This window comes from Ranitomeya variabilis, chromosome 2 (assembly GCF_051348905.1).
Source record: "Ranitomeya variabilis isolate aRanVar5 chromosome 2, aRanVar5.hap1, whole genome shotgun sequence".
In the NCBI taxonomy this organism is placed as follows: domain Eukaryota; kingdom Metazoa; phylum Chordata; class Amphibia; order Anura; family Dendrobatidae; genus Ranitomeya; species Ranitomeya variabilis.
The window spans coordinates 977,781,033-977,806,436 of NC_135233.1; the positions used below are offsets into that span (position 1 = coordinate 977,781,033).

The 25,404-nt window shown below is 41.5% G+C and overlaps 1 protein-coding gene across 1 annotated transcript in view; it reads left to right on the forward strand.

Annotated features, from left to right (window-relative positions):
* SPSB4 (splA/ryanodine receptor domain and SOCS box containing 4) overlaps window positions 1–22,294 on the forward strand; it is a 200,966-nt gene extending 178,672 nt beyond the window's left edge. Inside the window, exon 3 of the mRNA XM_077290853.1 lies at window positions 20,745–22,294. Coding sequence (XP_077146968.1) covers window positions 20,745–20,872 — 128 coding nt within the window. The 3' untranslated portion in view covers window positions 20,873–22,294. The remainder of the gene's footprint in view (window positions 1–20,744) is intronic.
* Window positions 22,295–25,404: the final 3,110 nt, after the last annotated feature.

Genomic DNA, 25,404 nt, shown 5'->3' on the forward strand with positions numbered 1-25,404 from the left:
TTTCCTTCAAGTACCTCCTACACTCCAAAGACATACTGATAGGGAATGTAGATTGTGAGCCTTAATGGGAATAGTCATGATGAGGTCTGTAAAGTGCAGTACTGTGCTATTTTAGTAAACTATTTGACAGCACAATCTCTTGCACACATCAATTTCGTGTGTATGAGGCTTTGATGGCTCACGGTAGTCATCTCCAGATAATGGGGGTCTGTCCTCAGTGCAGCTTGGTTTCTCAGGCTACACATTTCACACATATACTGTATGTTGGCACAATTTTTTAAGCCAATAACTGGTATTGGAATGTAGGAGGAAAGGTACACAAATAAAATAACATACAAACGCATTGCGATATTGGTTGGGTGAAAACCTCATTAGATATGAAGATATCTTGTCCAGTTTTTCTACTCTTGCTTGATATCATATACTTATGGGAAGATATTCTTACTATATTAGTCACATAAGACATATCTAAGGCTCTTGGAGAAGATTCATGAATATTTTAGTTTCTATGGCTGAAAGAAACACCACAAAATTGGCATTAATTGTTAATTTCTGTTAGGCCATAAACGAAGAGAAGAGTAATAGTATAACTACAGCCCATCTGTCCTACAAGGTCAGGTCATATCTTACAGGCGATTGGTGGCTTCGACAGATCTAATGGATAGATAGAGATAAGAAGGTATAAGCTCAGGGAAGTCTCATTCAATACTTTATCACATTGCATGAAATATATATGGTTGAAAAAATCATTTTTATGCTTCTGATTTCACAAAGGCTGACCTCTACATTGGTCATTTTCACACGCTATAATGAATGTAGCCTTCGCCCGGAACAATCCTCCTACAGCAATTTTGATAAAAGCTCAGAGGCTGCAAGAATAGGATTCATTGTGATTTATCTTTGATATGAACAGACAGCGAGAAAGGCTACCATTGAAGACTTCATACAGAAGAGTGAGGCAAAGTCAAAGCCAATACAGCTTATTAAGAAGTATCATACCGTGACAGGAAAGTGCAGAATCGCACTCAGCCTCGCAGATGGCAAGCAAAGTCCTAAATCTAGAAGATGAGTGGGAGCATACAAAATAATTTTATGATGCTCAACTGTATTTTATGGATCCGACATGTGACAGGTGATTATTAGACGGACACATACATAAACAATCCCTTAGCAGGCCAAAAAATAGATGCAGTCTGTCTAAACCTCTTCCAAAAGTGGGCAAATTTTGGGTAGTCTGGGCTGGGCTTACCCTTCTAGTAACAGTATCGTTGTTAGGTATGTAGATAGATATTCCGGGGTACCATAACTGTGGATGCCCTCCATGCTGACTGAAGGGAATACATTTACCATGCGGATTGATTTTCAATTACAGTGGCAGTGATTATAATTGAGAGTGATCGCTGCTTCCTACTCCACAATCATTACTAAATGCGATCAGAACTAATCAGAATGCACAGAATTCGCAGCAAGTAAACGCACCCTTAGGTTGCCATCAAGCATCAAAGGTTTTTTTAAATGTTTTGATCAAAGATCAAATGAAAAAAAAAGTTATTTCTATTAATTTATATGACATTTTAATGTAGCCAAAACCCATGAACTGCAAGTAGAACAAAAAAAAGAGCTGCAGATTTTGGAAGACATGGGTTTATTTAGCTGGAATAAAACTCAGATTTTTTCATATCTGTGATTGAAAACAATTTAACATTTACCAGTTACATAATAAGATTAAGTGTTCACCCACCTCAGTTATCTCTCTATAACAAGTGTAAAGGTGAAGACGTGACTGTGCTGGAGATGGAAAGCTTTAGCCACACAAACTCTGCATGAAATATTAGAAAAGTGTTTGAAAGCTAAGATTAATTTATTGTGTTCACTTATATAGGCCTATCATAATCTGCAGCACTTTTCATACATTATCATTAGTGATGAGCGAATATACTCGTTACTCGAGATTTCTCGAGCACGCTCGGGGGTCCTCCGAGTATTTTTTAGTGCTTGGAGTTTTAGTTTTTCTTGCCGCAGCTGAATGATTTACATCTGTTAGCCAGCATAAGTACATGTGGGGATTCACTAGCAACCAAGCAAACCCACATGTACTTATGCTGGCTATCAGATGTAAATCATTCAGCTGCGGCGAGAAAAACTAAATCTCCGAGCACTAAAAAATACTCGGAGGACCCCCGAGCATGCTCGAGAAATCTCGAGTAACGAGTATATTCGCTCATCACTAATAATCATCACTGTCCCCATACTGTCTGGATTCCCTATCAGAATGTCTTTGGAGTGTGAGTGGAAAACAGAGAACCCAGGCAAACACGGGCAGAGGTCGCAGTCTTAAGCTCCATTTACACTGCTTGATGAGCAGCATTAAAATGACCCCCAGCGGCTACATATTTATTGGTTTGCAGTTGTTTAATAGATTATTTACAGAGGCTTCAGATGCGCATTGAATGATCAGTAATAAATTATTCGATGTGCATAGACTGCCATAGTTGTCGGCAGCTTAGGTCCTGTTTAATTGGATAATGTGCTGCCGAGGATAATGATCCTGGTGCCAAAGAGGATCCAAAAACCTCTCTGATTTATAAGGTAGTCAGGGGCTCATTATACCTAAAGCTGAAGCATGAAGCTAAAACTAGTTTGACATCCAGTATTAGATAGACCAAACCGGTATGAAAAATCAGCAACATGTTGGAGTTTCATTTGCTTCATTCTCCATTTAGACAGATTAGTGCAGATCTACTTATCCTCTCTAAGATTACGGCACTCCCTCCTTAGCTATACAACGCCTTTCCAGCAAAGCCGTACCCACTTTTGTGTCTAAAAACATAGTAAAGGCAAGGCAAGTGCACAATTTTTGATGCATTTCTATATCTTCCCTGTAGTGTACATGTGGTACATTGTCGTGTCTACAGCTGGTAGCACTTTACCGAGCTGGGATTCATTTGGATCATGGTTAGCCACACTCCTTGAGCCAGTTAGCATACAGATGTTCAGACCTTCCCTGACAGCCCTTAGGCTGAAGGGTCTCACTAAATATTTCAGTATGTTCTGTTTCCTATGACTTTATAACTCATTTGCAGCTATATTTATTCGATTGTAGCAGTTTCCACCTCCTAATTGCATTTCCTTTGTGTGCTATCTTTTTTACCATTTACCAAAGCTGTTTATCCAAATATGTGAGTGTATGGTGTAAAATGTAGAGTACGATGTATAGGACATAAACCGCATTATAGCTCTCCGTCACCTAAAATTCTGATTAGTTTCAATGCTATAAAGTATTTTTTACTTTGCTATCTGCTATTAGGGTGACTAGAGTTGTAGGATCAGTTATAAAAGGCAAACTCCCAAGGTAAAAAAAAAAAAAGAGATTGATGCCTCCTGGAACAGTGCCTCTACTCTTTACTTAGTCCTGCGTCCCCTGATGGTCTACTGGGATCAACATCAGTTAGTCACTGACTGCAGTGTTCACAAGCTGCCCTGCACCATGTTGATGCCAGGAGACGCATTTTTCATTTCCCTGGGCCTATTCATAAGACAGTGGAGTGGACAACCCCTTTAATATTTCTAATGTGGTAAGGTATGAAGGGAGATCACTCTTCAGGCGCATTTACACCAAACATGTGGAATGAGCATTCCTAGGAGTGCTCGTTCCCAATAGTCTTGCCTAAAAGATCATTGTTCTCGGCAGCACATTATCCTTTGTAAACAGAACCAGCGCTGCCAAGAACCAAGGCAACCTATGCTCCCTGAATGATCCATTACTTGTCGTTCTGTGGCCATATTATTGTGCAGTCTACCTGTCCAACACACTATTAAATTGCCGCTGATTGGCAATTATGTCCCGATTGGCAGTCAGACCCTGTTAGGGTTTGCGGAACGCATCGAATATATTTATTGATGTGATTGGTGCGTTCGCAACCCGGGATCCACTGTGCAGGAAATATCCTGCCACTAAGTAAATGGCGGCACTATATGGCGGTATTAACCAGCTCTGTTAGCTTCACAGAGCGGCCGAGAAAGCAAAGCTCTGTGCCCTGTTAACTCTCACAGAGACACAGGCTAACTACCCAGAAGAGAGCAGTCAGTGGTCATGCATGCACACAACACTCCTCGCCTGAGGTGCCAGCATTCTAAGGGCTTATTTCAGCCGGGTCCCTGAATACTTTCATACACAATCTCCTCGCCGGAGGTGCCAGCATTCTAGGGGCTTATTTCAGCCGGGTCCCTGAACACATTCACGCATATGACCACAGTGGCGCAAAGCATGTAACTTTAGAAGACACTAGCGCATGGCTGTGCGGCCATGCGAGCCTTAAATAGCTGCAGCACGTACAGGACCTTAAAGAAGAGGACCAATGAGAGATTGCTACTGAGTCTGCGTACCTACAGGACCTTCCTAGAAAGACCAATAGACTTGGCTGCAGTACCTGAACATGTGACCCTCAATCTCCACTGAGAGATCTTACCCTGGGCATGCTCAGTGTGTACAAAGCAGGACTTAGTCCCAGAAAAGCCTGTTCACCGTAGATCAGTGCAGGGTACAACAGCAGAGCCTGGAGAGGCAGCAAAAACCCTTTGCACTGAATTAGACTCAGTGAGACGCTGGGACCGACATCTCCGCTGAGCAGGCTCCACTGCGGCCGAAGGAGAATGGGAGACCGCAGCAGGGACGGATCGAGATTCCCCCTGTGCAGCAGAGGAAACTCGACTCCTAACAGACCCTTAGTTGTATCCTTCTGGACATCTCTCTGGTCAGTTGATTGGGAAGAGTAAGGAGTCAATGTCGTCTAAGGTTAGGAAATATTTCATAGCACTTAAGCAGTCATTAGATACTGGTGGTAATGTATATTTCCGCATTTTCAACATGAGGTCATGGGCCAAAATGTGATTGAAGGCAGCGGGGATCCAATAGGTCGGATCCTATTTATCCCATCCTGCTGATTCTAATGGGATAAGCACCACTGGAGAACAGTCACTTATCCCTGTTCCTACCATAGAAATACCATGTTATTTTAGTAAGTTTATGTTGCTGTCAGAGGGGATAGAAATAAGCCAACAGTTATCTTGTTTCCGCAGCTTTAAATCCCTGAAAACATATTTTACTTGTTGTCATCTTTCTTGTCTTGAAGAACTAGAGAAGACAGCAAAGGAAAAACATTACTTCTAGCAAAAGATTATCATAACCAGATAATAAAACATATTTTTCCTTATGTGTTATTCTCTTCTGAATGTAGAATATTTTTTTATTTTCTGTTATTATCTTGCCAGAGCCTCTGTTAACCACAGAGATATGCATTGTAACAGCCACATGGATATATAGTCATAACCAGTGAATGGAATAGTAGTCTAGGAATATTAATTGACTTTATGGGAGATCGTTTTGAGCATGCTCCATGACCTGTGCGCAAGTCACTGTGCAGAGAGGGGTATAAAGTGGCCATCACCTACTGTAAATAGTGGATTATATGATATCTGCACAGAATTGTTACATTTTATTTTAATCCTGTCTGTGATAATTATCAGATTACTAGTAAAAAGTTATCTTTACGGAATAGAAAGTATCAGCATATTATTAGGCTTAGTGGCCAAAGTGCATTTTTAAAATAGATAATGATATGAAAAATTTTAAAACTCCTTAAATATCAGAAAAAAAATATTTTCTGATGTCACTCTCCTTTATTTAAAAAAAAGCCTTTCTGCATTTTGGTAAATAATTCCAATCAGCCTTATATTAACAATGTTGGAGTATGCTGACATGTGAAAAAAACGCTATTAACCTGCAGATATGGGGTTAATCTGCAGATTAATAGTGTTCTGAAGCCGTCAAGCTGCCGCACCGAAAGTCCAGCTGCCAAGGGCAAGTGATCTTTTTTTCGCTCAGTAGATTCGCTCCGGCTTTCCGTCATAGAGGCGCGAGTTCAGTCACCACTCTGGACACAGTGGGCAGTGTCTATAACCACGCCCCTGTACTGACTGACAGCCAGCTCTGTACTGATGCACTGTTACGTGCCTCTGTGAATGACCGGGGGGCTGTCTTGCGGAGTAAAGTTAATTTCCTCCCATCAGCCAGGTCTTCGGAACAGTATAAACCTGTTGATTAACCCCATATCTGCAAAATAATAGCTTTTTTTCATCTGACAAATTCCCTTTAAATAAAAAGAAAACCGTCATCCTTTAAGGCAGTATACAAGAGTTTTTATTTTTTATTCTATTATCTTTTTTAATTATTGTTAAATTCAACCTGTCACCAGTTTGAAAGTAACCACTTAGTTCAGTTATTTTATTCCCGTCAAGTATTCCATCATTTTTATTTATTTTTTAATCTGCCATATGACTCAATCCAGAGATATGGGCCTATATATTTAGTGCTAATATTTATGGACTTTACCAAGGGAGCATTGCTCACAGCGTAAAAATGCAGAGCAGTTTAAAGCCATGTCCCCAAAGAATCATATGAGTACCGTCCCCATGGTAAAATATGCAAATTAGCCTTAAATAAAAAAGGCCCATATCTCTGGAACCAAGTGGCAGATTTATTTTAAAAAAAAAGATTATTAAAAGAAGCTGAAATAACATAAGAGCAAAAACTGGTCACTTCTTACCTGGTGACAGGTCCTCTTTAACACACCTGAAACCAGATAAAAAGGGGAGAAGTTGACTCAATCTTCTCATTGTGTATCTAAGTGTGCCACACTAAACATGACAAACAGAAAGAGAAGAAGAGAACTATCTGAGGACTTGAGAACCAAAATTGTCTCAAGGTGACAAGTCCATCTCCAGAGATCTTAATGTTCCTTTCTCCATGGTGCGTAACATAATCAAGAAGATTACAATTCATGGCACTGTAGCTAACCTCCCTGGCATTTATGAAATGTTGCAACGCAGGATAGTCCAGATGGTGAATAAGCAGCCCGAAATCAAGTTCCAAAGAAATTCAAGCTGTCCTACAAGCTCAGTGTGCTCAATGTCAGCGTTAACTATCCGTTGACATTTGAATGAAATTAAACGCTATTGCAGGAGACCCAGGAGGACCCCTCTGTTGACCCAAAAACATAAAAAAGCTAAATTGAGTAAAAAAAAATCCTTCTAGGAAAGCGTCTTATGGACATATGAGACCAGGATAAAGCTGTTTGGTAAAGCACATCATTCTACTGTAGTGCTCACTGAAAAAAGAATTAAAAAAAGAACACAGTAACTACAGTCAAATATGGTGGAGGTTCAAAGATGTTTTGGAATAGATTTACTGCCTCTGGCACTGGGTACTTTTACTGTGGGCAAGAGATCATGAACTCTGAAGATTATCAAAGTATTTTTGGTCACAATGTAATGTCCAGTATCAGAAAGCTAGTTTTGCGTCCTAGGTCATGGGTCTTCCAGCAGGACAATGACCGCAAACATACTTCAAGAAACACCTAGAAATGGATGGAAACAAAGCGCTGGAGAGTTCTGAAGTGGCCAACAATGAGTCCGGATCTAATTCCCATTGAACACCTGTAGAGAGATCTTTAAATTGCTGTTTGCAAAAGAAGAGTGGTCCAAATTTCCAGCTGAGAGGTATAATAAGCATGTTGATCGTTATAGGAAGCGATTGATTGCGGTCATTTATTCCAAAGGATGTGGAACCATATATTAAGTTGAGAGTGCCAACAATTTTGTCCTGCCCATTTTGGGTTTTTTTGTGAAATTATGTCCAATTTGCCTTTTTTCTCAGTTTTTTTGTGGTGTTCTAATACACACAAAGGAAATAAACGTGTGTAACAAAACACATTCGGCCATGACTGTATATGTACTGCGCAGTATCTAGATATGAATAAAAGTATTAATAGCTCTAGTTTGCTAGGTCACAATATTCCTTTACATCTACAGCCTTTTAAAGAAGGGACATGGTTAAAGGCAGGAAATGTACCACACAGAGAAGCAAAATATATGACTTAATATGATAATCTACCTTACACAGCCGGAGCACCTAGAACTATTTCCCAGACCCATACCTTAATGTGCTGGAATACATGCTGCCCGCATTGCAGTTTCCACTCCTGTCATGACCCAGAGATTGTTTAGTCTGCTGAGGATCTGAGCCATCCACGGGGAGCTCTGAAGATAAATGAACACAGTGCTGTGAGCTGCAGAGGGGACAAGATGTTATTTTAATGTTGAATGTATAGGTTGAGAATACAGGCCATGTCATCAGCGCCTATGTAAACTGTTTCATGGCACTCCCTAAATCATTACTGCCACAGATGATGTAACGAAAGTTTTGCCAAATGAGAATATTAGAATATTAAATAAAATGCTGTGAAATTGCAGGCGTTTATCAAGAATTACCGCAGCGGGAGACATTACTGAGGGTGTGTGTCATGCTTCAGCATTTACCTCGATGAGAACGCAGGCTTTTGTTGTTGTGTAATGCGACTGCTATGAGATCTCATTAATGACTGTGTGATGTGACATGACTTCATGCTTTCTTGACATTAATAAATGAAACACACGTTATATCGTAAGCCAAGCAGTGAATGGTCTCAGCTTTAATGTACATGTATACTATTACTGCGTACTATCATGTCATTATGTTATTGCTATTTTTTCATATACTGCATAACATAGTTAATGTAGTTTTATTCAGGAATACGGAGCATTTTAAAAGACTTTTCTAAAAGGAATCTGTCAGTTGGATCAACCCACCAAAGCCTTCAATATGGCCATGTATTATTTATTATTATAGCGTCATTTTTTCCATGGTGCGTTACATGTGAAAAGGGCTATACATAATAAAAAAGCAAGTACAATAAGCAATACAAGTCACGACTGGTACAGGAGGAGAGAGGACCCTGCCCGTGAGGGCTCACAATCTACAAGGGATGGGCGAGGATACAGTAGGTGAGGGTAGAGCTGGTCGTGCAGTGGTTTGGTGGATCGGTGCTCACTGCAGGTTGTAGGCTTGTCGGAAGAGGTAGGTCTTCAGGTTCCTTTTGAAGGTTTCCACGGCAGGCGAGAGTCTGATATGTTGGGGTAGAGAGTTCCAGAGTAGGGGGATGCGTGGGAGAAAGCTTGTATACGATTGTGGGAAGAGGAGATAAGAGGGGAGTAGAGAAGGAGATCTTGTGAGGATCGGAGGTTGCTTGCAGGTAAATACCAGGAGACAAGGTGACATATGTATGGACAAGACAGGTTGTGGATGGCCTTGTATGCCATGGTTAGGGTTTTGAACTGGAATCTCTGGGAAATGGGGAGCCAGTGAAGTGATAGAGAGGAGAGGCCGGGGAATAGCGGGGGGACAGATGAATTAGACGGGCAGCAGAGTTTAGGATAGACTGGAGAGGCACAAGAGTGTTAGAGGGGAGGCCACAGAGCAGGAGGTGGCAGTAGTCAGGGTGGGAGATGATGAGGGCGTGGACTAGGGTTTTTGCAGATTATAGGTTGAGGAATGTATGGATGTGGGAAATATTTTTGAGTTGAAGTCGGCAGGAAGTGTAAAGGGCTTGGATATGTGGTTTGAAGGAGAGATCAGAGTCAAGGATTACCCCGAGGCAGCGAGCTTGTGGGACTGGGGAGAGTGTGCAGCCATTTACTTTAATGGATAGGTCTGCTGGGGGAAAGATGATGAATTCTGTTTTGTCCTTGTTAAGTTTTAGAAATCTAGCGGAAAAGAAGGCTGAAATAGCGGACAGACATTCTGGGATTTTAGTTAGTATGGAGGTAATATCTGGTCCAGAGAGGTAGATCTGTGTGTCATCAGCATAGAGGTGATAGTGCAAGCCGTGAGATTCTATGAGCTGTCCCAGGCTGAAGGTGTGAATGGAGAATAATAATAATAATAATCTTTATTTATATAGCGACAACATATTCCGCAGCGCTTTACAGTTTAACAGTTTCATACACAACAGTCATAGGTAACAACGTTAACAATACAATAATAAAGCAAAATAAGACGACTCTGCTCGTGAGAGCTTACAATCTACAATGAGGTGGGGGAGATACAAAGTACAGGTGTGTATTTACAATGATGTTAAAAAAGAAACAGAAAAGCAGCACTCACCGATCCTTCCGAGACAGGTAAGGATCGGTGAGTGCTGCTTTTCTGTTTCTTGATTGGATTTATTAGCATTTGTCTTTGGCAGAAGCACCCGGGATCCGGCGGTCACATTCCTGTTGCAGGGGGGCAGGCTCAGCTGTAATAATAGGCGGTAGTGCGGTCTACTGTGTTTCTCATAGACTGATTTACAATGATGTATTTACAATGATGGTCCAGCCATCTTCAGGGGGTGGGGGGTGGATGGAGATAGTGAATGGGCTACACACACAAACATAAAATGACTGATTAGTTAACGTGGTAGGCCGCTCTGAACAAATGTGTTTTGAGCGAGCGCCTAAAACTATGCAAGTTGTGGATGGTCCTAATATCTTGGGGTAGAGCATTCCAGAGGATTGGCGCAGCACGGGAGAAGTCTTGGAGTCGGGAGTGGGAGGTACGGATTAGTGCAGAGGATAGTCGAAAGTCATTTCCAGAGCGCAGCGGTCGGCTAGGCCAATAGACAGAAATGAGGGAGGAGATGAAAGGGGGTGCCGCACTGTGGAGAGCTTTGTGGGTGAGAACAAGTCCTTTGAATTGTATCCTGTAATGAATGGGCAGCCAGTGTAATGACTGGCGAAGAGCGGATGCACAAGAGTAACGATTAGCTAGATAGACAACCCTGGCTGCTTCATTAAGGATAGACTGGAGAGGGGAAAGTCGAGTAAGGGAAAGGCCAATTAATAGAGCATTGCAGTAGTCCAGGCGGGAGTGGATTAGGGCGACAGTGAGGGTTTTTGTTGTCTCCATGGTGAGAAAAGGGCAGATTCTAGAGATGTTCTTTAGGTGTAAGCGGCACGAGCGGCAAGAGATTATATGTGGGAGGTGAAGGAGAGAACGGAGTCAAACATAACACCCAGACAGCGTGCCTGCTGCCGGGGTGTTATTATGGTGCCACCCATGGAGAGGGAAATGTCAGATTTAGGGAGGTTAGTAGAAGGGTGAGCAGAAGAAGTTCAGTTTTGGAGAGGTTGAGTTTCAGATAGAGAGTGGACATGATGTTGGAGACTGCAGACAGACAGTCAGTGGCGTTCTGTAGTACAGCGGGGGTAAGGTCAGGGAATGACGTGTATAGTTGTGTGTCATCAGCATAAAGATGGTACTGAAAGCCAAATCTGCTGATGGTCTGTCCAATTGGGGCTGTGTAGAGGCAGAAGAGAAGGGGGCCAAGGACTGAGCCCTGAGGTACCCCAACAGTGAGAGGAAGAGGAGATGAAGTGGAGCCAGAGAACAGAACACTGAAGGAGCGGTCAGAAAGGTAGGAGGAGAACCAGGACAGAACAGTGTCCTTAATGCCTAGAGACTGGAGCCTAGAGAGTAGGAGAGGGTGGTCCAAGAGTTTTGAGATGAAGGGGAGATTGGAGACCGGTCTGTAGTTGTTTGTGCAGGATGGGTCGAGGGTGGGTTTTTTTTAGTAATGGAGTAATGATAGAGTGTTTGAAGGAGGAGGGGAAAATGCCAGAGGAGATGGAGAGATTAAAGATTGTAGTTAGGTGAGTTGTGACGACTGGAGAGAGATTGGAGGAGATGAGAGGGAATGGGGTCGGTAGTGCATGTAGTCAGACAAGAAGAAGAGAGGAGCTTGGAGATGGGATAGAATGTGGAGAGTGAGCCAGGGGAGATGCAGGGCTGTTTCACTCTGTGTTTGGAGGTTCTGAGGGTGAGGGGAGCTACTTGGTCAAGGGTGCTTCTAAGAGTGTCGTTGTAGTGATGTACAGCCAGATCAGGACAGGAAAAAGAAGAGATTGGGGACAACGATGAGTGTAGGGAGTCTGGAAGTTTATGAGGGTTAATGGCATGTAGATTTCTGAATGTGTGGTAGGTAGGAGAGTGCTTGGGTGGGCGAAGAATTGTGAGTGTGAAGGATAGAATGTTGAAGAAGAGCAGGGGCCCTAGAACTGAACTTTGCCGGACTCCGACAGATAGGGGGTGAGGTGAGGAGGTGGTGTGTGAGGGGGAGAGACTGAATATCCAGTCTGTTAGGTATGACGCGATCCAAGGTAGGGCCAAGTCTGTGATGCCAAGAGATGAGAGGGTCTGTAGTAATAGGGAGTGGTCCACTGTGTCAAAGGCAGAGGACAGGTTTAGGACGAGGAGGACAGAGTAGTGTCGCTTGGCTTTGGCAGTTAGCAGGTCATTGGTAACTTTTGTTAGGGCAGTTTCAGTGGAGTGACGCGATCGGAAGCCAGATTGTAAGTGGTTGAAGAGGGAACAGGAAGAGAGGTGGGAGAACAGTTCGAAATGGACATGTTGTTTCAGTAGTTTTGAGGCATAAGGGAGAAGTGATATGGGGCAATAGCTAGATACAGAGGATGGGTCAAGCGAGTGCTTTTTGAGGACGGGTGTGATTGAGGCATGTTTGAAGCATGAGGGGAAAACACCAGTTGTTAGTGATAGGTTGAAGACATGGGTTAGAGTTGAGATGAAGACTATGGTGAGGTTTGGGATGAAATGGGATGGGATCGGGTCAAGTGCACAGGTGTAGATCATAGGAAGCTGAATAAAATTATACCTTGAAATCCACATTATTCTTAATATGTAAATTTGTTTTTAAGATCTATGGTCGTGACATAGATCTCCCTGACAATCTGCCTTCAGAGCTTATTCTAAATGAAAGAGGCCGTTAGCAGTGTGACAGTCTGCTCTTCTGATATTTATGTCTCACACTGATAATGCATCATTTCATTTAAAATACACTCTGGAGGCTGATTTTCAGTGGCATTATATCTGGCCTGTAGATTTTAACAGCTCATTTACATATTAACAAAAATATGGATTACTCTGACATCAGATTACAGATCTAAATGTATCATTTTATTCAACTTTCTATGGGCAGGTCACAGATCTCCTCAAGAATCTGCCTCCAGAGTTTATTTGAAATGAAAGGTGCATTAGAAGTGTGAGACATTTAGTAGAGTGGACTTTCAGTCATAATATGTCTCACACTGGTAACGGCCCCTTTAATTTAAAATAAGCTCTGGACGCAGATTCTCAGGGAGATTTATGTCAGACCCATAGTCATGAACAGCTAATTTACATATTAGGAATAAATGTGGATTTCTCTGGAATTAGACATCGGATCACAGATATCGAAGTATCATTTTATTCATCTTTCTATGACCTGCATGCTCATATAGACAGCTTAGCAGGGCTGATCCTATTGACGGGTTCTTTTTAAGGAGGCTGGCTGACTGTTTATTTCATTAGCTAACCAGCACCCTTCTCTATCATGGCTGATGCATATACCGAAAAGAGGTCTGGCTTACGTATTGAAATACACAGTTGGACAGCCCCTTCACAGGCATCACTTGTCTTGTATCAACAGAGCAAACTGCCTTTTGTAAAGGTTAACCCTGAGGTAATGTTGCCTTGACCCACAACTCATGGTGAAAGGGGAACATCTGTGAAGTTTTATTAACAGAAAGGCAATAGGAGGTTATACAGATTTCAATCAAGAATACATCATTTGTGTATCAAGAGCATCAGTATATAGACAAGTTTAGTGCTGATTCCAGGTGTCATAGTTCCCATTTGAGATGCATGAGATACTTTGACTCCAATTCTCTTCAATTTTATGGTTGTTCGTTTTTTAAGAGGTCTGTGTGCCTTGAATTGCTTGAAGAAACAACGTAGTACTAACTCAGTATAGTAAGATCATGTAAGACACAGATGGTAACAACTCAGTTTACAGATTAATAAATGCTTAGAGAAAATGAAAGAAATCTACAGCTAGGGAAGGGAAAAAGATCCTGAGATGTCTACGTACTTCGACCAGTCACACTACGCTGATCAAAGTCTCTAAACAGCAATCCATCAGGAGATTTCACATAATATATACACAGTTAATAACGATTGTTAGAGAATCGCTCAGTATCATGTGTGCATGGCATCCCACATATTATATCATAATAAATGCAAAAACTTCGAGAAATATGGGCAGTCCTTAGTTTCCTCAGTCTAACGGCCCATAAAATGGAGAAGAGAGTTTACATTTCAAGTGTGGAGTTGGAAGTCAGTGGTCAATAGCCATGGCAAACCTGGCAAAATGTACAACCGTGCTGGGAAGTTTCTGTCAATTGACTCCAATTCATTTAATGCTCTGTGAAGGAGCCCATCGTGATTCAACCCAAAAGAACAGGAGCCATCTGCTGTGATGTTTGCCATTCCCTGGAGGTCAGGCTTAGTTTGTGAGGGTTAATACACAACAAAAACCAATCTTACGAATACAAATACAAAAGTATTGCTCCCAAATGGCGAGAGTGCCCATAGCACTCTACGGGGAGCAGGAGGGGCAGAACTCCCAGAATATAGGTGAACCTATCAATTGATCAAGAGCATATTGCCCCATAAAAAAAACATGAACGTCATAAATAGTACAAAAGAAATAATTTTATTAATGACAACATAGACAATTACAAAAATATTATTAAAAAACTGTAAGGATCAGGAATTGGTAAATGACAAAAAATGGACAGACACAGACTGCAAATCCCACCATAACACAAGTAAAGGTGCAGACTATCTCTAGGCATAGACATAAAAAGTTTCAGGCATAGTAAGAAGAGCATATACTAATGTGCAACGGGGAGAGAGACAATGAGGTGCAAGAGTAAAGGTACCGTCACACTAAGCAACGTCGCAGCGATATAGCCAGCGATCTGTGACGTTGCAGCGTCCTAGGTAGCGATATCGCTGTATTTGACACGCAGCAGCGATCTGGATCCCGCTGTGAAATTGCTGGTCGCTGCTAGAAGGTCTGAACTTTATTTGGTCGCTAGGTCGCCGTGTATCGCCGTGTTTGACAGCAAAAGCAATGATACCAGCGATATTTTACACTGGTAACCAGGGTAAACATCGGGTTACTAAGCGCAGGGCCGCGCTTAGTAACCCGATGTTTACCCTGGTTACCAGCGTAAAATGTAAAAAAAACAAACAGTACATACTTACATGCGTCCCCCGGCGTCCGCTTCCCACACTGACTGAGCGCAGTAAAGTGAAAGTGAAAGCACACGTCACCGCTGTGCCCTGCTACTGCCGGCGCTCAGTCATTCCAGGAAGCGGACGCCGGGGGACGCATGTAAGTATGTACTGTTTGGGTTTTTTTACATTTTACGCTGGTAACCAGGGTAAACATCGGGTTACTAAGCGCGGCCCTGCGCTTAGCAACCCGATGTTTACCCTGGTTACCCGGGGACCTCGGCATCGTTGGTCGCTGGAGAGCGGTCTGTGTGACAGCTCTCCAGCGACCAAACAGCGACACTGCAGCGATCGGCATCGCTGTCGCTATCGCTGCAGCGTCGCTTAGTGTGACGGTACCTTAAGTCATATACGAACAATATGGTAAGTGTGTGCTCAAGATCATAGAGCCTCCCGCTGCCTCACCATACAACCCTCATATTGCACCATGCCCATAAAGTGCATACTGTCAAAATTGCCCGAGGAAGCTCACCACGCGAAACGCGCGTCGGGGCTCTTTTCATGGACACACACAGCACCAAACCTTCCATGGGTAAGCAGTTCACATGGCAATTTTGACAGTATGCACTTTATGGGCATGGTGCAATATGAGGGTTGTATGGTGAGGCAGCAGGAGGCTCTATGATCTTGAGCACACACTTACCATATTGTTCGTATATGACTTACTCTTGCACCTCATTGTCTCTCTCCCCGTTGCACATTAGTATATGCTCTTCTTACTATGCCTGAAACTTTTTATGTCTATGCCTAGAGATAGTCTGCACCTTTACTTGTGTTATGGTGGGATTTGCAGTCTGTGTCTGTCCATTTTTTGTCATTTACCAATTCCTGATCCTTACAGTTTTTTAATAATATTTTTGTAATTGTCTATGTTGTCATTAATAAAATTATTTCTTTTGTACTATTTATGACGTTCATGTTTTTTTTATGGGGCAATATGCTCTTGATCAATTGATAGGTTCACTTAGTTTGTGAGGGTTGTTGTGTTGGATGGAGATAGCATAACTTAAAAAGATTAATTGTTAATAATCACTTTCTGTAGATCAATGGACTGGGCTTCTGTTCATGGGATTAGGTAGCTATTTGTAGACCAATCTTGAGATAAAAAGTAATCATGCCCCATAATGCACATATGTAACAAGTCATTGACAACTTTCCAGGTATCCGAATGACTACACTAGGCGACAGCAGTAAAACCAAGGTAGACCCGCTTTCCACAGATATCAGCTTCAGCTGAAGGAAAGTAGTGTATGTTAGGCATTTTTGGCCTTCTGAAACCCCTAATTTGTGTGTCTTGCTTTGTATAAGATAACATAGAGTCATCTTTGTGTTGTACTTGGTTACATCTAGTTATGGTTTGATCACTAAGCATTGATCCCAGGAGCTTAACAGCAGAAGCTGTGTTTATTTACTATGTTATATCCCTAATGCATTGTATAAAGGCACAGCGCGCACATGGATCTCTGAAGTATATGTACATGTAGTGCACTGAAATATATTGCTCTAATGATGTGCTCAAAGGGATTGTTCATTTTTATTTAAAAAAATGGAGACAATATTAGGAACGCTTTTAAAAAAAACATAAAAAAAACATTATCTGCTAAAGCCCCTGATGCACCAGCAGTTTTTTTTTCCTAGGGATATCAAGCATTAACGTCCTCATTACTATAAGTGACCACTGCAGTCAATCACTGGGTTCAGAAGTGATAACCCAGTAGATGGCAAGAGTTCACGTCAACCTGTAACTGCAGTAGTCTAGTGTTGTAGAAGGAGTATTGCTTACTTTGCTATATTAAAGTGTGATATCCTGTGTCTATGTAGCGGCAGCTGAAAAGCAACAGTAGCATGGAACATAGTATACAGCAGTACTGAGCAGTGTAGCTGTGAGTCCATCTTTGAACTGAGATAAAACACATTAGAAAGCACCAGCACCTCCTCCTCCAACCTTTCACTCTCCATAGACTTCACTCAGCAGCTTGCATTATTATCCAACAGTGACTTGGCAGATTTTGTCTTGAGCAAAGTGGATTAGAACTGTTTTCTGAGTGAATGAAAAACAGGGAAAAGGAAAAAAAAAAAATGTTTTTTCATAAAAAAAAATAAATTAGAAAGTATACAGTATTTGCTTGTGCTATTGATTTTTACAAAGTTTGTTGCAACCACAGTGACTAGTTATAGCATTACTTTCCTATGGCCACATTATCATGATAATGGACAAGCCCTTTAAGAAAATATACGTTAAGCCCTTCGTTGTACACTGTAATGCAAAAAAATGGTTCAACACATTTAAACTTTGTAACCAGATGAGCTTTATAGTTTACACAGAAAACAGCGATCCTCAAAACTGAACTCATCTTCCGTCTCCAGGCAATAACGAATAATGGATTTAATGATTATTTTAACCCCGTGGGGCAGAACAGTTAACAAAGATCATTTGTAAATAATCATATTGCTCATTCCACACTCAATTATAAAGTCACTTACAAAGTTAATAAATGCCAAAAACGTCCCAGACCTGATAATTCATAATTGTCTGCAAGAGATGACAAGTACAGACTTGTCTCCATTAATTTGCACATAGCTTCTTCTCATCATAGGGCTCCATAGTAGACCTTGGAGAAGGTTTGAGCTCCACACAGTGTGTTACTGTACGAATGTGCATGACTAGTATTTTCTTAGCCTATAAGGAAACCTATGGTTTCCTGTGGAAAGTAGAAATTCCACACCGCACTGCAGCGTCTGCGTTGTCTGCAGTCCAGCACACAAAAGCCTTAAGGAGCCGATTCCAAATCCCTTGAAGCGTTTTGCCACACTCGCTTGGCAGTGATTTTTAGAACGTTATTAGAGGTTTGGAGATTTGACCTTTGCATGGCATCCTAGACTGGCACATCTCCTAATAAAACATGAAATGTATAACTGAAGCTGGCGGAGGTGGGAGGTGGAATAGAACTAAAAGGGACAAGCAGATAGCGCTATATGTATGTTATGTATATCTCACAGAATGCATTCTCCGAGGAAGAGGGCAAGTTGTGTTATATGGGGTCATACGGCTCAAGCAAATAATGACAAGCTGATATGAGGAGTATCAATCCGCGGGCCCTCTGATATTTCAGGCACTAGACAGCACCCATTCAAATGAGATGGGATGAGATACGCCAAGGAGGATTGATTTTGATAATTCTATAGTATTTGAGACTTGCAATGTATATTTCTATCGAATTTCAAAAGGAGAAAATTTACATTAAAAGGGTTATTCATATTTTATTAATATATTAAAAGCAAAGCTGTTGTCTGATTTTACAATATAAACCTCATAAATGAATGTATAGCTCTCTTAGACATTATTTTATACTTATTTAAAAACCCATGCCAGAATAGCTATGTACTTTTAACTCAATCTTTGCCCACCTAGCCTGATTGACAGCTTCTCAGAGTTCCTCCTTCATGATGCTACAGTACAAGCTGCAGCTGCCAATCACATTAGATGGGTGGAGACTGAATAAACTTGGATTTCATGAGCTCTCTCACTCTTCCGCCTGTCTCTAAAATGCTCCTTTTAATATAAGATGTATAATATACACAGCTTAGAACACAATATACAATATTTACAGTAGGCAATGTTACAGCCGACAGTGTTGCGCCTCCCTTCACAATGACCTATGCACATGCTCATTAGATACTTTAATGCAAAAGATAGGGTCAGAGTTTGTTCATTGTGGCTAATGTACATATGTTGTTTCCTGAAAATATTGAAAGCTAGAGTTTAAAAAGCACCATTCACAATATGTGATGTCACAGCTGACCCTGTTGTCCTTCCATCTTTGCACATGTTCATTAAATGAGTCAGTGCAAAAGAGTCTCAGTTTGTTCATTGTGACTAATGTACATATGTTGTTTCCTGAAAATTCATGAAGCTAGAGTTTAAAAAACACCATTAGCAATATATAATGTCACAACTGACCCTGTTACACGTTCCTTCACAATGACCTTTGCAAATGCTCATAAGATGATTCAATGCAAAAGATTGAGTCTGAGTTTGTTCATTGTGGATAATATACATGTGTTGTTTCCTTAAGATACAGGAAGCTAGACTTTATAAACACCATTCACAATAGGTGATGTCACAGCTGACTCTGGTGCTTCTCCCTTCACAACAACTTTTCTACATGTTCATTAGATGCGTTAATATAAAAGATAGGGTCTGAGTTTATTCATTGTGGCTAATGTACATGTGTTGTTTCCTAAAAGTACAGGAAGCTAGAGTTTAAAAAACACCATTCAAAGTAGGAGATGTCACAGCTGACCCTGTTGCCCTTACCTTCACAATGACCTTTGCACGCTCTCATTAGATGATTCAATACAAAAGATAGGGTCTGAGTTTGTTCGTTGTGGCTAATGTATATGTTGTTTCCTGAACAACAAAAACAAGACAAGAAAGGAAAGAAGTGTGTATTGAATGGTCAAGATTACCCACAGTAATAAATTAAATATAATCTTTATTATGCAACACGATTTGCAACACAATTTGAACAACAAGGACAGGAAGCAAGAGTTTAAAAAACATCATTCGCAATATGTGACCTTTTCAAATGCTCATTAGATGCTTCAGTACACAGGGCCTGAGTTTGTTCATTGTGGCTAATGTACATATGTTGTTTCCTGAAAATATAGGAAGCTGGAGTTTAAAAAACACCATTCACAATATGTGATGTCACAGCTGAACCTGTTATTATTATTATTATTATTTATTGTTATAGCGCCATTTATTCCATGGCGCTTTACATGTGAGGAGGGGTATACATAATAAAAACAAGTACAATAATCTTAAACAATACAAGTCATAACTGGTACAGGAGGAAAGAGGACCCTGCCCGCGAAGGCTCATAATCTACAAGGGATGGGTGAGAATACAGTAGGTGAAGATAGAGCTGGTCATGCAGCGGTTTGGTCGATCGGTGGTTACTGCAGGTTGTAGGCTTGTCGGAAGAGGTGGGTCTTCACGTTCTTTTTGAAGATTTCGATGGTAGGCGAGAGTCTGATGTGTTGTGGTAGAGGGTTCCAGAGTAGGGGTGATACGTGAGAGAAATCTTGTATACGATTGTGGGAAGAGGAGATAAGAGGGGAGTAGAGAAGGAGACCTTGTGAGGATCGGAGGTTGCATGTAGGTAAATACCGGGAGACGAGGTCACAGATGTATGGAGGAGACAGGTTGTGGATGGCTGGAGTCTCTGGGCAATGGGGAGCCAGTGAAGGGATTGACAGAGGGGAGAGGCCGGGGAGTAGCGGGGGACAGGTGGATTAGTCGGGCAGCAGAGTTTAGAATAGATTGGAGGGGTGCGAGAGTGTTCGAGGGGAGGCCACAGAGCAGGAGGTTGCAGTAGTCAAGGCGAGAGATGATGAGGGCATGGACTAGGGTTTTTGCAGATTCTTGGTTGGAGAATGAACGTTGCCCTTCCATCTTTGCACATGTACCATGTACTTTAGATGATTCAGTGCAAAAAAAAGAGTCTCAGTTTGTTCATTGTGACTAATGTACATATGTTGTGTCCTGAAAATACAGGAAACTAGAGTTTAAAAAACTCCCTAGTGGCCAAAAATTGCAAAAGTACTAATTTTTTGCTTCAGAATATTTTGTCACTATGAATTCTGTTAATACAGTAAAATAAAGTAATTTATTTGTTTTGTTTTATTTCAGCGGAGCCGTTGCCTTTGATGGACTTGTGCCGGAGATCAGTTCGGTTTGCTATCGGCAGAGAACGTTTGCACCAAATCGAATCTTTACCTTTGCCTCAGGCATTAAAGAACTATTTACAATATCAGTGACATCATCACTGTGCCTCTAAGCCTCAGCCGGAAAACAACACAGGAGAAAGAAGAGAAGACTCAATGCAGCACGGCAGATATTGTTTACATGGAAGCAAAATTCCTTTACGATGGATATTTACACATTATTTAATTTTTAATATATATATAAAATTGTGTTCTTTTTTTTTTTTTGCTGGATGCAGTGCCACAGAGCATTAATGGACTACTGGAAAAATCTTGTTTGAAATTCCATCCAGTACTGTCTTTTCGAAAGGATTCCCAAATTCTGTCTAGCCATTTCATTTTAATATAGCCTATATAAAAGTTTAGCAGATGTCGAGAAATCATAGAATTTTGCACATCTTAAAGGCACATATATCAATGCCATTAAAAGGGAGCAAGAACTGCCTAGCAAAAAATGCATATCAGGTTTCGCTAGTAAAGAGCTTGCACCATGAAGCTAATAATCAATGAACACGGATGAGTTATATGGCAACCAGAAAACTCACCTCTGTTTAAGTGAGGATATTTATAACCCACATGTCCATATATACATAGATTTAGCCCCTGTTGATGGCATTGGGCTTATCGAGAGGTAAGGTCACAGTCAGATGGTCCTCCTTACCAATAGATAATGTGAACCTTACCAAGGCTCCCATCCACAGCTCTACAGACAGAGAACAGTGTAAACTAAGGAGATAACATGCCCAAGGGTTCTGTATCCCTAACGCTCTTCGAATGGTAAGTTTCTGAGGGAAGCAAGCATTAGGCATGTATCAGTAGACAGAATGTAGTAGAATCGGCCATCACCAGAATTGAGGTCTATCAAGAATTTTACAATGATGCATGTAAAATCTTACCCAAATGTTTTTGCCAGTAGAACTAATAAAAAAACACAACTACTTATTTTTGACGCCCAAATATCAAACTTAATCTGGTATACCTCTGCATATTGTCTACAATTACCATGTGTTTTACGAAACCATAGTTGGGAGCATTCCAGGTGTATTTTTTGAAAGAGGCAATAACAACCCGAATCATTTGTCAGTCTTTAGGTACTCAGTAAGCAGACTCCGACCCCTTGATGATGTCAGATATGTGTCACAAAAGAGTCCACAATGACACTGTGAGGAGCATCACTTTCATCAAACCGAATATGAATTTTACTCTTACATCGAATCTAATTTACTGTTTCAAAATGTTGTCATGAAATCACGTTTATCTCCAGTAGCCATGTTATTGAGATATTTCATGGTTTCTAATTTCTCTACTCAGACTATGGCTATTGTTGGAACCGACCTAGTGATTCCACATCTGTATGAATGCATAACTTTTTGGTTTGTCATTTTGGGAATTGTCTGGATTTGGGCAGTGATGCTTGACATTTTTGAAGGGTTTGCTGAAAAAAATATAAATAAAAAAGAGAACTACTTCCCATTATTTTCTGTGCCTTATTATTAGTAAATTGTTTTCTCGATATGTTTTCTTGATATATCAACAGACACTGTCATGACTTTTCATGGTGACATCTCCTGGATGGGCCATCAACTGCATTTATCAGTCTTTATTGTTCAAAAAAGGCATTTCATATTACTCTAGTGGAAAAAAACACATTTACACAACTGTAAAACAATATGTAGAAGTGCTCTCCTATAATTAATGAAAATCAATGACTATGTCAATACGGAGTTTTGAGCACAGGAGTTCTCTGACTTCAGCTCTGTATCAGATTGGCTTTGAGCTGACAACCAGTGAATTGGGTTGTCAACTCTATTTGAAAGATTGTTTAGCAGTCTATCCCCAGCAACCAGAGCTACAGTATATCAAATAATTTGAGAGTTAAACTATTCTGGGAGATCACTTTAAACTACTGCTGAATTAAAGAGGTTTTCCTCCAAAGGTGACCATTACAAAAACATAAAAAAGACTCAGATGAGCAATGGAATTACTTTACTATAAATATAGTTATTCCATTGCCCAACTGACCCTTTTTATATTTTTCAAAAAATCATCTTTGGTAGAGAACCTCTTCAAATCAGCAGTAATTTTAAGTGAGCTAATGTGATGCTAGTCACTTTTTACAGCCAAGCCGTGAGTCAGAGTGGTCAAGGAATTCAAGGTCAGAAGCCAGGAGGGTACATCATAAACAGAAGGAAGCGATAAAATCGTAGTCAGGTAAAGTTCCGCGGTCAGAATATCAGGAGGATAACGGATCAGAGCTGAAGGGGTTAAACAGGCGGATGGTCAGAATGAAGTCCAAGGTCAGGCAACAGATCAAGCATGCAGAACTCAAGGCACAGGAAAGCACAAACCTCACAGGCTGAATGTACTTCAGGCAGAGTTCTGGTTGACACAGCTCAGTTAAAGGGAACCTGTCACCCCCAAAATGGAAGATGAGCTAAGCCCACCAGCATCAGGGGCTTATCTACAGCATGGAGGGTAGAGCAAAGTACTGCAGTGCGCAGGCGCCGGGCCTCTCTGACCTTTCCCGGCGCCTGCGCACTGCAGTACTTTGCTCTGCCGTCAACAGGGCAGACAAAGTACGCCTGTGCTGGAGCCACAGCGTGAAGACAAGAAGAGGACGTCATCCTATGAAGATATGAGGCCCCAGACCGGAGCGCAACTCCAATAGGACCCGAACAGAAACAGGACCGCCCCTGGGTGAGTATAATCTAACCTCTTTTTCTCAACTTTCAGGATACATCGGGGGCTTATCTACAGCATTACAGAATGCTGTAGATAAGCCCCTGATGCTGGTGGGCTTAGCTCATCTTCCATTTTGGGGGTGACAGGTTCCCTTTAAGAAGCATGGTAATTAACTGGAATAATGGACACATGGAGACAGCCGATGCCTCACAGTCTCAGATTGGATAGCTGAGCTGTCAATCAAAACATTGGCAATTCAGCATGCCCCTGTACCAGATTGGATGGCCAAGCTGTCAATCAAAGTACTGACAGCTTCAGCACACCCCTATACCAGACTGGACGGCCGAGCTGTCAGTAACTGCATCCCAGACACACTGAGGGGTGGAACCATAACAGCTTCTAGAATCTGCTTTTTTAAGGTTTATTCACCACAGTATTATCATTGATTTTTCAGTGGTGGTTTAGTGTCTGTACTTTATGATCATTCTGTCTGCTGCAATAGAAATCAGTTCTCCATACTTATTGCTGAGCCTCTGATAGACCTGGCAGCAGACAATCAGAAGAAGCAGAGACAGAAGGGGATGGGAGAGCAACAGCCTGAACCAATAATGAAAATGGAGGCATATCTCAGATACCTTGTAAACATAGTAGATCAGTATTTCTAAAACTCCAGTCCTCATGGATCCCCAACAGATTGTTTTCAGGATTGTCTTAGTATTGTACAGGTGAGAGAACCTGTGACAATTGCTGATGCCTTTATAATAATTCTATCACCTGTTCAATACTAAAGAACTCCTGAAAACATGCTGTAACATGGAGTCACCTTTCACGGACAAGCTGTGAGTCAGGGTAGTCAATGAGTCCAAGGTCAACAGCTAGGAGGGTGCATCATACAAAGAGGGAAGAGATAAAGGCATAGTCAGGTAACAGTCCAAGGTCAGAACAAGGTCCAAGGCCAGAAAACAGAAAGATCCACGGCCAGTAAACAGAAAGATCCACAAGCACAAGGCACAGAGGGAAAAAACACAGAGAACTGAATCAAAGACTGGCAGGGATCTGTGACTGACAGCCCAGCTAAGTAGATGGATAATCACCTGGGACAGGGAACATCTGAAGGCAGCCCAGCACCTCCCAATTATCAACAACTCAGCACACCCCTGTACCAAACTGGATGATTGAGCTGTCAAAGTACTGACAGTTTGAGCATGCCCCTGCACCACATTGGATGCCTGAGCTGTCAGTAGTTGCATCCCAGACACACTGAGGGGTGGAATCATAACACGTGATCTGTTGGGGAGCTGTGAAGACTGGAATTTTGGAAACACTGACGTAGATAAACTGTCCAATATCAGTGCTCTTCCCTAATGGATCCTAGCAAAAAAAAATGAGAAAAATAAACAGCAGATAATTATCTCATGTTGGATCTGACTTAAGTAGAATTTTTACAGATATACAGCTCTGGCAAAAAATAAGAGACCACTGCAAAATGTTCAGTTTGTCTGATTTTTCTCTTTATAGGTATATTTTTGAGTAAAATGTAAATTATTCTTTCATTCTCTAAATTTCTGACAACATGTCTCTGAATTTCCAAGTGCAGCGCCCCAGAGTCCTGGTCGTTGCAGTAATGTCGCTCTTCCACCAGGGGGAGTGATATTACGTCTGATGGTACTAAAGGAGTTCACCTGACCAGGTATCACAGTCACACACTACACTTCACACTCCAGTCCACCAGGGGGAGCAAAGGTACTATCTACTAGGCCACTCCTCACACACGGGTAAAACTGGTGGGTTGGATAGGAAGTCAGTCAGAAGCTACCTGGGTTTGACCCAGGGAGGACCTGTCAGGCAGACAGGGGGAAAAGAGGAACATCTGAGCTGCAGACAGAGGGTCCCTGTCAGGGGTG